The 14,871-nt window shown below is 40.8% G+C and overlaps 1 protein-coding gene across 1 annotated transcript in view; it reads right to left on the reverse strand.

Annotated features, from left to right (window-relative positions):
• Window positions 1-10,226: 10,226 nt before the first annotated feature.
• The window catches only part of LOC311108899 (uncharacterized protein), a 9,253-nt gene continuing 4,608 nt past the window's right edge, over window positions 10,227-14,871 (reverse strand). Inside the window, exons 5-7 of the mRNA XM_084151691.1 lie at window positions 11,684-11,832; window positions 11,330-11,469; window positions 10,227-10,745 (exon numbers count right to left, since the gene is read on the reverse strand). Coding sequence (XP_084007817.1) covers window positions 10,534-10,745; window positions 11,330-11,469; window positions 11,684-11,832 — 501 coding nt within the window. The 3' untranslated portion in view covers window positions 10,227-10,533. The remainder of the gene's footprint in view (window positions 10,746-11,329; window positions 11,470-11,683; window positions 11,833-14,871) is intronic.

Here is a 14,871-nt window from a genome sequence, read left to right on the forward strand (position 1 = left end):
CAAGAAGAGCCCACTAGTAAGAAGATGATGGAAGATGATATTTCGAGGACAGAACTTGGAACTAAGGTTGAAGAATACTGATATGTCAACGATGAGAAGAACCGGACGAAGAAAACTCAAGCAAATACAACTTATAACTGGTGGTGGAGAAGAAGAAAATAAGTGTTGGTTATGAAGAATCAGAGTGAATCAAATCAACAATCACTGTTACAGCTTCAACTGAACAATATCAAAGGCAATTGTACCAATCAAGGGGGGACCAGATGTTCCATATCGACTGTCAGTTTCTGGACAGACACAGAATTGGAGAAGAAGAAACAGAGGAAGATCAACGAGCAAGTGAAGATCACCGGTGCTTCAGGTGAACACTAAATATTCTAGAGTGCCGAGAATATCCGGAAGGGGTGCATTGCTGAGAGCATCGATTAGAGAAGAAGAGGAAATAGCTAACAGTTGAAACAACTGACCATTAGAAGTGATAGTGAATAGGGGAAAAACTTATCGGGGTTCCGTCTAAAAAGGTTAAACATATCACTCTGTAAAATAAACTAATTAGGTTAGGATAGGGATTGGAAGTAGTAAAATAGTTTAATTACTCTTAGGGAATCAATTGAGCTCTGCTATAAAAGTCAAAGAGGAAGTAAAAGAGACATACTAATATTAGAAGATGCTGTTATGGCAGTGTTGGGAAGAGATGCATGGTGTAAATTTAAGTGTTCAATCAGAGGCATACTGACTGTCTGGTAGAATATTTTAAGAAGTAGGGTTTTTTGGGAATCATTTGCTTAAAAGATAAATATCATAGGAAGGATGATAATGTATTAGATTGCCTGTTAGACAATCTGTCTGGGAAAAAACTTAATACGGGTGACTGTTATTTTGGGTTACATTCTTACACTAAGAGATTTGAGGTTAGGATAAAAGGTGTTTAGTCGGTTTTGCCAAGTCTGTGTGTAATGAGTCAGAAGCAGGTGGGGAACTTTCCCAATCACATATTCTGAAATTTGGTGGTAAGAGATGTTGTCAATAAGTCAGGGGAAAAGGTTTTAAATGTTATGAGAGAAAAGATTAGATTAAAATAAGTTAGGGGTAGGTTAGGTTGAAGGGACTCTGAGACAGTAAGCTAAGTTTCAAAGTTAGTAGTAAGACAGAGAGAGAACAGTGAGGAAGGACATTTTAAAGTTTAGTGGGACGAGATGGTAGGAGTTTAAATCGGTTAGGAGCAGATGCATTGAGAAAGTATGTGTTGCTGAATGATTTGAGGGTGATTGAGTATCTATATTTACAGTTTCCAGTAGGGAGATCAAGGTCATTATAGGTGTATTTTGTTATAATCAGGAGGTTTAAAGTTTAGAGGTAGAACTGAAAGGGGGAAAAAGTGACACTAGTGGGGATGGATGGAAGTACAAGGAAGGAGTTCAAAGTCTTATGGGAAAACTAGGAGTAAATAAGGACATTAACACTTCAGTTTATTAGAACAACAGGGAGAAGCAATTTAACTCTTTCAACATTGATAGGTATTAAAGTCATAAATATATCGCATTTGATTATAAGGGAACCAATACAGCACCAATTTGAGGGGAAAACACTTATTAGGGTTTAGGCTGGGGATGTTTCTCTCATGTGGAGAGATAATTATGGAGAATAAGTATTGTTATCAGGACCAGGAGTAAAAGGAGGTATAGTTTAGAAGAGGGTTAGGAGTGACTGTTCACTTATGTTGCGTAATATTATAGAGAAAGTACTTATTTAGGGCAAGCATTAGAATTTATTTCGGTTAGGAATTATTGGTTAAAGGGCAATGTAATTCATGGTTAAAGGGCAATGTAATTCATAAAGTAACGCTTATAATGGAAGATTTGAAGTCTGTAGAAGTTTTCACAGTCATTGAGGGAGTTCAGGAGGAGTAGAACTGAATGGACAGTAGTCACTCCAACAGTGAATAATACACATAGGATATGGGAAATTTTGCATTAGAAGTAATTAGGGTTAATACAGCAGCTAAATCAACTACTTTAATGGTAACTTTGGAAGGGATTAATGATACGATGGTAATAGCAAATGTAGGAAGGATGACAACAACTTTTCTGAAATTAAAGGAGGCAGCAAGAGTGACTCAGGGGTTCAGGTTACTACGAATAGGGTTAAAATAGAGCAGATAGTAGTAGAGAGCAATATAGATTAATCTGAAATGGAGAAGAGAGATTCGTCATGGAGGCTGCAGGATGAGGTCTTTTGATTTTGATGACAGAGGGGGGGGGCATCTGATCAGTGCTGCTCGTTACTCTGTTGTGGAAATTAGAGATAGATTAACTCATTCTGTAGGGTCAGTGGGGAATCTTGAGGGTCCATGTCTGTTGAGAATTCCATCCAGGACCTGTTAGACGGTTGCGCAGCCTCTGTCAGGTGTGGATCAGTTTTGAGCTTTGTCGTAACTGTGGAATTGGCAACAGTCATTGACAGATAAAATAATGTTGTTGTCAAAACAGTAGGGTTTAAGTGTTCTTGGGTAAATGGATTACCCTATGGGAATTGTTAGATGTGAAGTCAGGTAACAGTGGAAACCTTAAGTATTCAGGTGAAATATTGAGGGATAAAAGTGGTGTTTGTTCTAATAAAACATATGAGGTAAGGGGTATGTTTATGGAAAGATCAGATTGGGATGTTAGATGATAACTTTGGATAAGTATGACCTTAAGGGTAGTAATGACAAATAATAGGTTACTTTTTATATATCAGGTAGTAAGAAGAGCAGGACTTTGATGGTTAAAAGATTAGCTTTTGACTGACAATGTGACTATGGGAATTTTAGAGGATAAGGGGAAATTATGATAGAGTATATTCTTACCCTATGGGGGATAGGATATTGTTACAGGTCAACGTTTAAGCTTCCATATGAGGTTTTACCATTATAAGAGGGATAGCATTGGACACAGCTAAATCTAGGGTTAAAAGGGTGACATTACATTTACATTTTGGTCATTTAGCAGACACATGGCGACATGTCATAGTCTTCAAGCCTATCATTGAAGAATAAGTTTAAGGGAGAAGGGGGGACTTCATTCATGGTATGGTGTAACATTTGGGAAGATAATATTGATAAATATTAGTGTATTACTGTGAGTCCAGATAGTTCAGATAATATCACTGGGGTTATAGATGCATTATAAGGGAAGCATTTGAAAGGATTTGGTTGCAAGATCAATTAGGCCAGTAGGGGCAGTGATGGGTCACATTCTAGTTTAAGCTTGGATAACACTGTGTGATGTTTGTACTGACTTTTGAGAAAGTTATGAGATTGAGATAGGTTGGAGAAGTGGTGCCTGGAGACAACACTCAGATGCCGGTGTGGACTGTTCCTGATCTGGATAAAGATGGACAAGTGGAACTGAGGGATAAATATCATTTTGGATTATTTGATGATTTTTCAAAAAAAAAATTCAATATTAGTATAATTTTTAGTATGATTTATGAATCAAAGGGGGGAATGGATAATGTGATTCATGCATCATTTATGTATCATTTTTTAAATTCTTAGGTGAAATGGAGGTTTAATTTGAAAGTGGTTGTTTTGCAAAGGATACTGTTTGGTCGGTTATTTTCTTGTCATTCCAGAAGCATGTGGGAGAACATGTGGAGATTGGAATACTCAAACAAAGACAATATGACTGGAGGAGATGAAACAAGGAGGGTGTGGCTGATTCCATCATCAACAAGTCCATTGGAAGAGGACACTACAGGAAGAGGAAGTGTAGTGGACTACATTCCAGTGTCTGCAATGAAATATAGACATATTTGATGTGTAATACATAATTGTGTCATATTCTTAGGTATTGATTTTAGTAGAATGATGTTTGATGTTATTGAATGCAGATGAGGATCTTAGATGCTTTTGTTTATTTCGATGGGGTTAGGGAAAGGACGTTTAGACAGGGAGAGATTCCCTTTCAGGTCCTATGGGTTGACCAGCCTGAGAGTGGATATTTATGGATAGGATTTTGTTTACATGTGTATTTAATGGCATCATAGTTTCAAATGCATTTACATGAGTTATGAGGTTATCTGGAGTACCGACGGTGGTTGCCTGGGGCAGAGGGACGGTGAGAGAATTTTACTGTCTTGATTGATATGGATGGATGGCTGCTGGACAGTTTTTCGCTCTCACACTCCATAGAGATTTATTCATAATTCATAGTAATGTGTTCATACTTCAGAAACAGTTGTTCATAATTCATAGTAATGTGTTCATACTTCAGAAACAGTTGTTCATAATTCATAGTAATGTGTTCATACTTCATAAATAGTTGTTCATATGTCATAGCAATGTATTTACACTCCATAAACAGGTATTTCATAGAAAGGTATTTACACTCAAGAGGAGAATGGGTTTGGTTTAATGTTAAAGATACTCAATGAGATAAATGGTTACTAGTCATAATCCAATTCTGTTTGGTTTCGAGACGTTTAGTTCGTCTCGAAGGGGGGAATATGTCGTGTATTGAGATTATGACTATTTTGGAGGAACAAGGAATGTTGTTTAGGTTAGTATCAGAAGGCAATGTTTTAGGTGTAATACCACATACCACAGACAGGTGGGTTGTAGACAGGGGAGACTGGTGATTGGCCAGAAGAGGGGGCATCATTGTTTATAAATAGGGGGGAAAATGACGGAGAGGTTAGAGCAAGCAGCCATTCTGAGGCGTCTCTCCGGGTGTCATGTCACCTGTTACTCATGCTGAAGCTTGTGATCTGAATAAACCTTATGATCGACGTTCAGTATGAGCAGACTCCTTGATTGACGGTAACACCTACGAATAACATACACTACACATGCTTAGGGAATGTGATTTTGGGAAAGAGGTCATCTTAATGGGAGATTTTAACATTAATTATGAAGACAAGTGTTGTAGGAAAACCCTCAAACGGATCACTAATACCTTTGACCTTACACAGCTAGTTAAAGGGCCAACCAGGGTGACTTGTTGCTCTAAAACACAGATTGATTTGGTGTTCAGTAATAAACCAGAGAGAGTGACTAAATCATTCAATATGGTTACTGGGCTATCTGATCATAATCTGACACTTATAGCCAGAAAGCTGTCTAAGAGCAGGTTTAACCTCTCTACTGTTAGAAAGCCTGATCAACTAAGAATACCTAAGAGTGAATTAAGCTATTTTGAAAATGCAATTAAGGGAATTAACTGGAATGATCTCTTGTCCTATGCAGACGTGGAAGCTGATAGTCAAGTTTTTCTATCCACAATCCAGACTACATTAAATGGTTTCCTAAAGAAAATCAAATCCAAACCTGGCCAAAAGAGCACTCTTCCTTGGCTAAATGGAGAAATCTGGAAATTGATGAAAGAACGAGATTATTATCTAAAAATAGCCCTAAGATCCAAATTAGAGCATGACAGACGTAGGTTTACCATGTTGAGAAATAAGGTGATGAAAGAAATAAGACAGGCCAAGGCAAACTTTTTTATTAACATAATTGGTGAAGCAAAGGGAAATTCTAAACTGATCTGGGAGAATCTAAAAAAGTGAACAGGGAAAGACCATAGTAACACTGCAAAAAGACTAGAAATCATGGTGAATAACAATCTAACACAGGATGCAGTCGAAATAGCAATAGCCTTCAATTCCTACTTTATTGACTATGTCAGGGTACTGACACAAAACCCCTCCACTGGTTTCTTGGGCTCAGTGCTAGTAAATGATGCTCAACCTGTCTTCATCATAAGGGAGGTTTCTGAGTCAAAGGTAGACAAGGTGATTAGCTCACTAAAGAACTCTAAAGCCAAAGATGTGTTTGGGATGGACTCTACCTTTCTTAAAAACTACAAAGAGTCACTCATTGGCCCCATTACTAAGGTCACCAACACATCTATTGGTCTCGGGGTGTTTCCAAGGGTATGGAAGTCGGCCATAATAACGGCCATCTTTAAATCAGGCGACCCTGCTGACGTGAGTAACTACAGGCCCATTAGTATACTACCTGTGGTGTCAAAGGTTGTTGAAAAGTGTGTAGCAGAACAACTGATTGCCCACCTCAACAACAGCCCCTTCACATTACATTCCATGCAGTTTGGCTTCAGAGCGAAACACTCCACAGAAATGGCCAACTGCTTTCTTCTGGAAAATGTGAAGTCCAAGATGGACAAAGGGGGTGTTGTTGGGGCTGTGTTTCTGGACCTAAGGAAGGCTTTTGATACTGTTAACCATGAGATTCTCATCACAAAATTGTCCAAGTTCAACTTTTCCCCCGATGCCTTGAGATGGATGAAATCATACCTTGAAGGTAGAACTCAGTGTGTCAGAGTGAGCAATGAGCTGTCACCCACTCTTAGCTATGATGTGGGTGTGCCCCAAGGGTCAATACTGGGGCCCCTCCTGTACATTAATGATCTGCCTTCTGTCTGTACTGGGTCTGAAGTTCAAATGTATGCAGATGATACAGTGATATATGTGCATGCAAAGAGCAAACAACAAGCTGCACAAGAACTCACTACTGTAATGGTCCAGGTTACAAAGTGGCTCAGTGACTCGTGTTTGCATCTCAATGTGAAAAAAACTGTTTGCATGTTCTTCACAAAGAGGGCAACAGATGCTACTGAGCCAGAAGTCTATGTGTCAGGGGATAAGCTCCAGGGGGTATCTGATTTTAAGTACCTTGGCATCATACTTGATTCCAACCTCTCTTTTAAAAAGCATGTGAAAAAGGTAATTTAAATAACCAAATTCAACCTAGCTAATTTCCGATTTATACGAAATTGTTTGACTACAGAGGTAGCAAAACTGTACTTCAAATCTATGATACTCCCCCACTTAACATACTGCTTGACTAGTTGGGCCCAAGCTTGCTGTACAACAGTAAGACCTATTCAGTCTGTCTACAAACAGGCTCTCAAAGTGCTTGATAGGAAGCCCAATAGCCATCATCACTGTCATATCCTTAGAAAGCATGAGCTCCTGAGTTGGGAAAATCTTGTGCAATACACCGATGCATGTCTTGTATTCAAGATCCTAAATGGCTTGGCTCCCCCTCCACTCAGTATTTTTGTTAAACAGAAAACCCAAACATATGGCAGCAGATCCACAAGGTCTGCCATGAGAGGTGACTGTGTAGTTCCCCTAAGGAAAAGCACCTTTAGTAAATCCGCTTTTTCTGTGAGAGCTTCCCATGTCTGGAATACAATGCCATCAGACACACATAACTGCACCACATATCACACTTTCACAAAATGCTTGAAGACATGGCTAAAGGTCAATCAGATTTGTGAACATGGTCCCTAGCTGTGTGTTGCCGCTTTCCATGTCTGTTGTCTGTAACTTGTGAGGTGTGGAAACACTTTGTTGCTTTTATGAATTTTGTCTTGCTGCTTTTTGTTCTATGTTGCTCTGTCTGTATGCTACGTCTTGCTTGTCCTATGTTGCTATGTCTGTATGCTATGTCTTGTTCTATGTTGTTATTGTCTATATCGTAATTGTTTTTAATAACCTGCCCAGGGACTGCGGTTGAAAATTAGCCGGCTGGCTAAAACCGGCACTTTTACTGAAACGTAAAATCCCTGTAAAAATAAAATAAACTCAAACTCAAACTCAAACTAATACAAAAAAATAAAGTTGCAAGTAGCCCGCTTAACTACATCAACATTTTTGGTAACTGTAAAATAATATTTTTACTTACTATGATTGTGAGATTGGTAAGGAATCATCTGTTTTCGGTTACACCACTTCTCAAATACGCACCGCTTGTTTCCGTACAGTGAGCATGTAGAAGGGGCTCTTGCACTCTGGATAGTCTCAATGACTCCGAGAGGCAAGTCTGTCACATTCATATTTATCCTCTCACGGGCCAGGCCCAGAGGGGCAGCGGTGTGAAGTACTTAAGGAAAAATACTTGAAAGTACTACTTAAGTTGTTTTTGGGGGTATCTGTACTTTACTTTACTATTTATATTTTTGACAACTTTTACTTTTACTTCACTACAGTCCCAAAGAAAATTATGTACTTTTTACTCCATACATTTTCACTGACACCCAAAAGTACTCGTTACATTTTGAATGCTTAGCAGGACAGGAAAATGGTGTCATTCACACACTTATCAAGAGAACATCCCTGGTCATCCATACTGCCTCTGATCTGGCGGATTCACTAAACACATGCTTCGTTTGTAAATTATGTCTGAGTATTGGAGCGTGCCCCTGGCTATCCGTAAATTTAAAAAACAAGAAAACGGTGCCATCTGGTATACTTAATATAAGGAATTTGAAATGATGTATACTTTTAGTTTTACTTTTGATACTTAAGTATATTTTAGCAATTACATTTACTTATGATACTTAAGTATTTTATAGCCAAATACTTTTAGACTTTTACTCAAGTAGAATTTTACTGGGTGACTTTCACTTTTACTTGAGTCATTTTCTATGAAGGTATCTTAACTTTTACTCAAGTATGACAACTGGGTACTTTTTCCACCACGGTTTCCGGGTGATGGTGGAAAATATCTCTGTTCGCCTGGCTCAAAAGATCCCTGCGTAATGGTAGTTGCTCGTCGTAAAGCAGGAGAATGATCTCCGCTAACCAGAGCCTGCCTGGCCATAGAGGGACTACCGAGATGAGGGATAATCCTTGTTTCCTCACTCTATTCAGAGTGGGGAGAATCAAGCTTAGTGGAGAAAATGCATAGAGCATTACCCTTGGTCAAGGGTGTGCCAGTGCGTCCAGTCCCAGCGGTGCACATCTGCTATCGCAAAGAACAACGGGTGGCTAGACCTACGTAGATCTATTGTGGCGAGATCTGGTTCACCACCTGGGGATGGAGTCCCCAATATCTCCATCCGTATAGGGGATTCCCTCTGGACAACAAGTCCGCTCCCACATTCAATATGCCTGGGACGTGAGTTGCGTGTAGTGAAAGTGCACACTATAATCTTGATAGTTAGTCTGTGTAGATGCAGAGAGCGAGTGCCAGAGAGGAAAGCCTTGTCTCGTACCCCTTGCTCCTGTGTAGGGGATCAAAGCTGGTAATAGTCTGTGTAGGCGGAGACTCTTAGCCCCCTGGTTCTCAGGGGTGCTGCCTCCACAAACTTGCTGAACAAACGGGTAGCAGTTGCTAGCCTGAAGAGAACAGCAAGGTATTTGTAGGCTGGGCCTTGAAAGGCAAACCTGAAAACTTCCTGTGTGCTGGCAGAATGCTTATATGAAAATAAGCGCCCTGTAGGTCGAATGAACTGAACCAGTCGCCTTGACGAATAAAACGAAACAGCACGTTGTATGTAAGCATACGGAACATGAAGAAAGCCATCAAGGCTTCTACTCCCAATACGGATCCTTAGTTCCAGAATGGGGTGTATGCAATGCCCCCCTGGGAACCAGGACGTACTGGGAGTAGAAGCCTTGATGGCTCTCTGCCATTGGTGTTGTTCTGATATCCACCTTTTCTTAATAGAGAGCAGATTTTCTGTTCTAGTATGCGAGCCGAGACGCCCCTCGCTGTTGAATCTAAAACACAGTTGAAAACAGGTGGTTTTCAACATGGCCCGTGAGTGGCTTGTGCTAAACGCGAAAGGAAAGCTAGCAATTCTACCTGTGTAGGTAGAAAAGTTAGTTTGGTGTAGCTATCCTTGCGAGTTACACAGGTTAGCTTAAGCCTTGCGGCTAGAGCTAGTCCATTCTGTGGTAAGCTAGCCTTGCAGCTAACTAGCAAAGTTAGCTAAAGCCTTGCGGCAAGGGCTAACCAAGTCTCGATAGCTAGCTGTGTGGCGCTAGCTAAATGGAGACTGACGAGTTGAGAAATTATTATTCTCAAAGCAAAACTTTCCTTTCAACACTATCGACAGGAGCTGAAGTCCTATGTTCGGCAGCATTGACCTCTAAACATCAGTAGGAAGCCAGGAATCTAGTCATGCTGAGGAATGCTTTTATGAACGCAGTCACTTCCGCAAGGAAGAGAGGTGAGAATGACCAGTTGGTGGGCGAGTTGCTCCCTTTCTGGAGGAGAGGTGCTTACCTTATTAGCCACTTGACCTGTGTGATTGGATATTTCGAGGTTGTGATCCACACTAAGGCATATCCCATAAGTGACACATTGAAACAAGTATTAGAAATAGAAAAAATGTTTTTGTCAAAATTGCTCAAGCTCAGTAAATTTGGTTGGGAATCATCAAATCATCAAATTTCCAATGACATAAGGACGAACTCAGTGGAAACCGGTAAAGTAAGTTCAAATAAAGTTTATTCAACATTCTGAATTGTTAAGGGACTGTTCGGTATTCAGGAATCAATTTGTTACTGATGAATGTGGAGGCATGTCAACACTCTAAGCTTAGAGTTAACTCAGGCTGTAGCTACTCATCACCAAGAGCACAATGTCCATTTTTACAGAAAATACCATTAATCAGTAGCAAAACTATTAACATGCAAAACAATTCACTTTGGGTAAATCAGTAGTACAGTGTTCATATTAGGACAGCCTCAGCCTCAACAGGAGTTGTTTCTGTTCTAATATGGACACCGTACCCTCTGCTAATTGTCTAAGTTATTACAGAAGACAGGATTCACGAAGCCAGTTTGTGAAGCCATTGTGCTGTCCTTTCCCATTGGTTGGCATACAGTCTTGCAGAAGTCAGGTTTATGGTTGGGCTCCTTGGTCAAATACTTGGATGTGTCATCTGGGTAAAAGCATGTAGTAATCAAACGGACACAGTTCAGGACCGTTGCTGCCAGCATTAGGAACCCTGTGTGGTTGGGACAAGAAATACAAAATCAAGTGTAATGTAAGTGTTACGTAACTGTTATTCATCAGATTATACAAAATTGTCTACAAGGTTTTTCTGGTATTCAATTATGACTGGCCTGCAGCATCAGCTTAGCACTGTTCCAATTACAGCATATATAATGTGCCTCTAAAATCATGTTATCATTGGCCAGCATCTGCCTACATTAAAATCGATCTGTTACAGAATGTGGGTGTGAGTGGTTGGTATTACTCCAGTATGTGTTCATTCCATAGAGATGTACTAGAGAGCTCATATCCTATCTTTGCAATGTGCATAGTCTGAACAGGTTTAAAGCCAAGGTTGATGATTTACTGCCACCTGATTTTACAGTTACATTTTAGAAATTTAGCAGAGCGACTTAGGGAATGTTTTCTCAGGAGTATAATTCCTGCTGACCTGGATTGAATTATGTGATCTACCTTAACCCATAGCAAGTCCCACCTAGTTGACTACTTCAAAATGGTGAAAGCCCTCAATGGCACTGCACATGATAAAACAGGCTTTGGGCCAAGTGTGCCCTCTATCCAACTCTATGTTCTTACCACAGTATACTGTGTTAGGTGCGAGGTCATGGACACGATAGCCTCTGGTGAACATGGCTCCCAGGCCCACAATCAACACAGGGTAGACAGTAAACGTGTAGCGGATGTACTTGGAGAATATGAAGCTCTCAAAGACAAACCTGTTAGGAAATAGCATTGTTTTCAAGACTGAATTAAATCCCAACTTCCCAGTATAGTGTACCCATTTAGTCAGTACGGTGTCCATATTAGGACAGCCTCAGTCTCAGCAGGAGAGACTGTCTAATATGGACACCACAATTATAATCTTTCCATTCAATCAATGATTAGGATCTATATGTATGGGCCCATCATTATTTTATTGTCAGTCATTACCAGATGAGCATCCCCAGGAGAAGTAGGGTGAGCACCATTGAGCTGACCAGAGGATCAGGTAGCCCAGCCTGGTACCTCAGCACAACTCCCAGACTGACCAGGGCCTCCAGGAGTGTCCACCAGCCAAATACAGCCAGTCCGTTCTGGGTCTGCCCCACACAACATCAACACATCAACACAGTTAGATCAGAGGGACCATGATAAAGACATATGAAACAAGACATAGTATTCATTGGTAAGGGATCTGTTTTTAGAATGTGTATTGGTGCATTTAGATTTGTGATGTGGCCCTGGTTGGCCTTGTTTTTAGTGGAGGCTCTAATGCCTTGTGTGCCATGTGAATATGGGTTTGGGGACGGAGGTGCGCTGAGGAGGGGCACTGGGTGGCCATAATGGCTGGGTTTTCCACTGCCGTCCCATTGCGCGGCTTAGCGGCTGGATGCGAGTGTGTGAGATTTTGTGAATGGTGCCACTTCCTTAAGGGAAGTCGGAGGTGATACTTATGGTGTGTTCAATACAACTGGGAACTCTGAAAAATACAAGGTCAAATCATGATGTCAGTAATCTTCAGGTCTGAAAGGCGGAGCTCTCGTAAGTCGGAGTTCTCGAAGTTGGAATTCCAAGTTGGATGACCGCTCAAAACTATTTTTCCAGTTGGAGCTCGTTGTTTTCTGAGTTCCCAGTTGTTTTGAATGCGGCATAAGAGGGCATTCTGGCACCGAGTGTCATGGCTGCCTACGTCGTTGCGCGTAGAGGGGCCGAGTTCAGTATTTCTGCCGTGCGGTTATGCTGTAGTGTGTAAGCAGTCCCGTGAAACCAACCACCTCTGTATCTCGCACACCATTGCCAGTATGTGTGTCCAAGTTCATGTGTTGCAAAATGGTGTTTTGGAGCATTATGACAGTCCCCTTAGCGAACATACTGGCAATGGTGTGATGAGGCGGTCTGAAATGTCGAAGAAAAGATGACTCAGTTCCCTTCTACGACCGCATGGTCCTCCAGTATTATTTTATTTAAGTATTGGTTTGCAGTATTTTGCTTTTCAAAGTGTGCTTTTTCATTAGGCCTATTTGGTCAATACATTTATTCTTTATTTAGATGATATTTTGAATGTTTTTTTGACCTTTATATTCTTTATTTGCCTTGTCTTCTTTTTTGTATTTGTGTCTTGAAATGTGAGGAAACATCTAAAAACTTTGGGGGGTAAATATGTAACAGGCATGAGCTCTTGAATGAAGCCTCATGGCCTGTTAGCACAGGTGTTCCTTATTCTTTATTAACGGCGTGGCGTCTAGTATAAATGGTTGGCTGTCAGATGATTGGCATGCTCTGGAAGGATGGGAGTGGTGGTGGTTTTTATTCAAAAGTAAGTATAATCAATTGTAAAATGTGTGTTATGGCACTGCCCTTAGTCCACCTAGAACCGTTCTCCATCTCCCTGGCCATGTCTTCCTGTAAGTGTTGCAACACTGTCTTGTTTTGATTGAAACACAGTTATATTGTCAACAACTAGAAACGCAATCACTGTCTGTAGTACAACATTTGAGCTCTAATTGAAACGAATTATTGTGCATTTGTGAACTACAAAAAGCAGAAAATAAAGGATTGTTGTTGCACCTTATCTTTGGTTTTACTCCCATGCTCTACCGCTGATGTATAAGAACCAGTTATTATTTAGTCGTATTTATACTGAACAAAAAATATGAACACCAAATGTAAAGTGGTGATCCCATCTTTCATGAGCTGAAATAAAAGATCCCAGAAGTGTTCCAAATGCAATAAAAGCACATTTCTCACAAATTTGGTGCACATTCAGTACCAGTCAAAAGTATTCAGACCCCTTCCCCTTTTCCAGATTTTGTTAGGTTACAGCATTATTCTAAAATTGATTAAATAAAATTTCTCCCTCATCAATCTACACACAATACCCCATAATGACAAAAGAGGAAACAGATTTTTTGGGATTTTAGCAAATGTATTACAAATAAAAAACAGAAATACCTTATTTGCATAAGTATTCAGACCCTTTGCTATGAGATTCGAAATTGAGCTCAGGTGCATCCTGTTTCCATTGATCATCCTTGAGATATTTCTACAACTTGATTGGAGTCCACCAGTGGTAAATTGAATTGATTCGACATGATTTGGAAAGGCACACACCTGTTTATATAAGGTCCCACAGTTGACAGTGCATGTCAGAGCAAAAACCAAGCCATGAGGTTGAAGGAATTGTCCGCAGACCTCTGAGACGGGATTGTGTCGAGGCACAGATCTGGGGAAGGTTACCAAAACATTATTGCAGGATTGAAGGTCCCCAAGAACACAGTGGCCTACATCATTCTTAAATGGAAGAAGTTTGGAACCACCAAGACTCTTCCTAGAGCTGTCTGCCCAGCCAAACTGAGCAATCAGGGAGAAGAGCCTTGGTCAGGGAGATGACCAAGAACCCAATGGTCACTCTGACAGAGCTCCAGAGTTCCTCTGTGGAGATGGGAGAACCTTCCAGAAGAAAAAAACCCATCTCTGCAGGACTCCACCAATGAGCCTTTATGGTAGAGTGGCCAGACGGAAGCCATTCCTCAGTAAAAGGCACATGACAGCCCGCTTGGAGTTTGCCAAAAGGCACCTAAAGGACCCTGACCATCAGAAACAAGATACTCTGGTCTGATGAAACCAAGATTGAACTCTTTGGCCTGAATGCCAAGCGTCCCGTCTGGAGGAAACCTGGCACCATCCCTGCGGTGAAGCATGGTGGAGGCAGCATCATGCTGTGGCAATGTTTTTCAGCGTCAGGGACTGGGAGACTAGTTAGGATTGAGGGAAAGATGAACGGAGCAAAGTACAGAGAGATCCTTGATGAAAACCTGCTCCAGAGAGCTCAGGACATCAGACTGGGGCGAAGATTCACCTTCCAACAGGCTTTGGGACATCTCTGAATGTCCTTGAGTGGCCCAGCCAGAGCCCAGACTTGAACCCAATCGAACATCTCTGGAGAGACCTGAAAATAGCTTTTCAGCGACACTCCCCATCCAACCTAACTGAGCTTGAGAGGATTTGTAGAGAAGAATGGGAGAAACTCCCCAAAAACAGGTTTGCCAAGCTTGTAACGTCATACCCAAGAAGACTCAAGGCTTTAATCCCTGCCAAAGGTGCTTCAACAAAGTACTGAGTAAAGTGTCTGAATACTT

This window comes from Coregonus lavaretus, assembly GCF_964263955.1.
Source record: "Coregonus lavaretus genome assembly, chromosome: 34".
NCBI lineage: Eukaryota > Metazoa > Chordata > Actinopteri > Salmoniformes > Salmonidae > Coregonus > Coregonus lavaretus.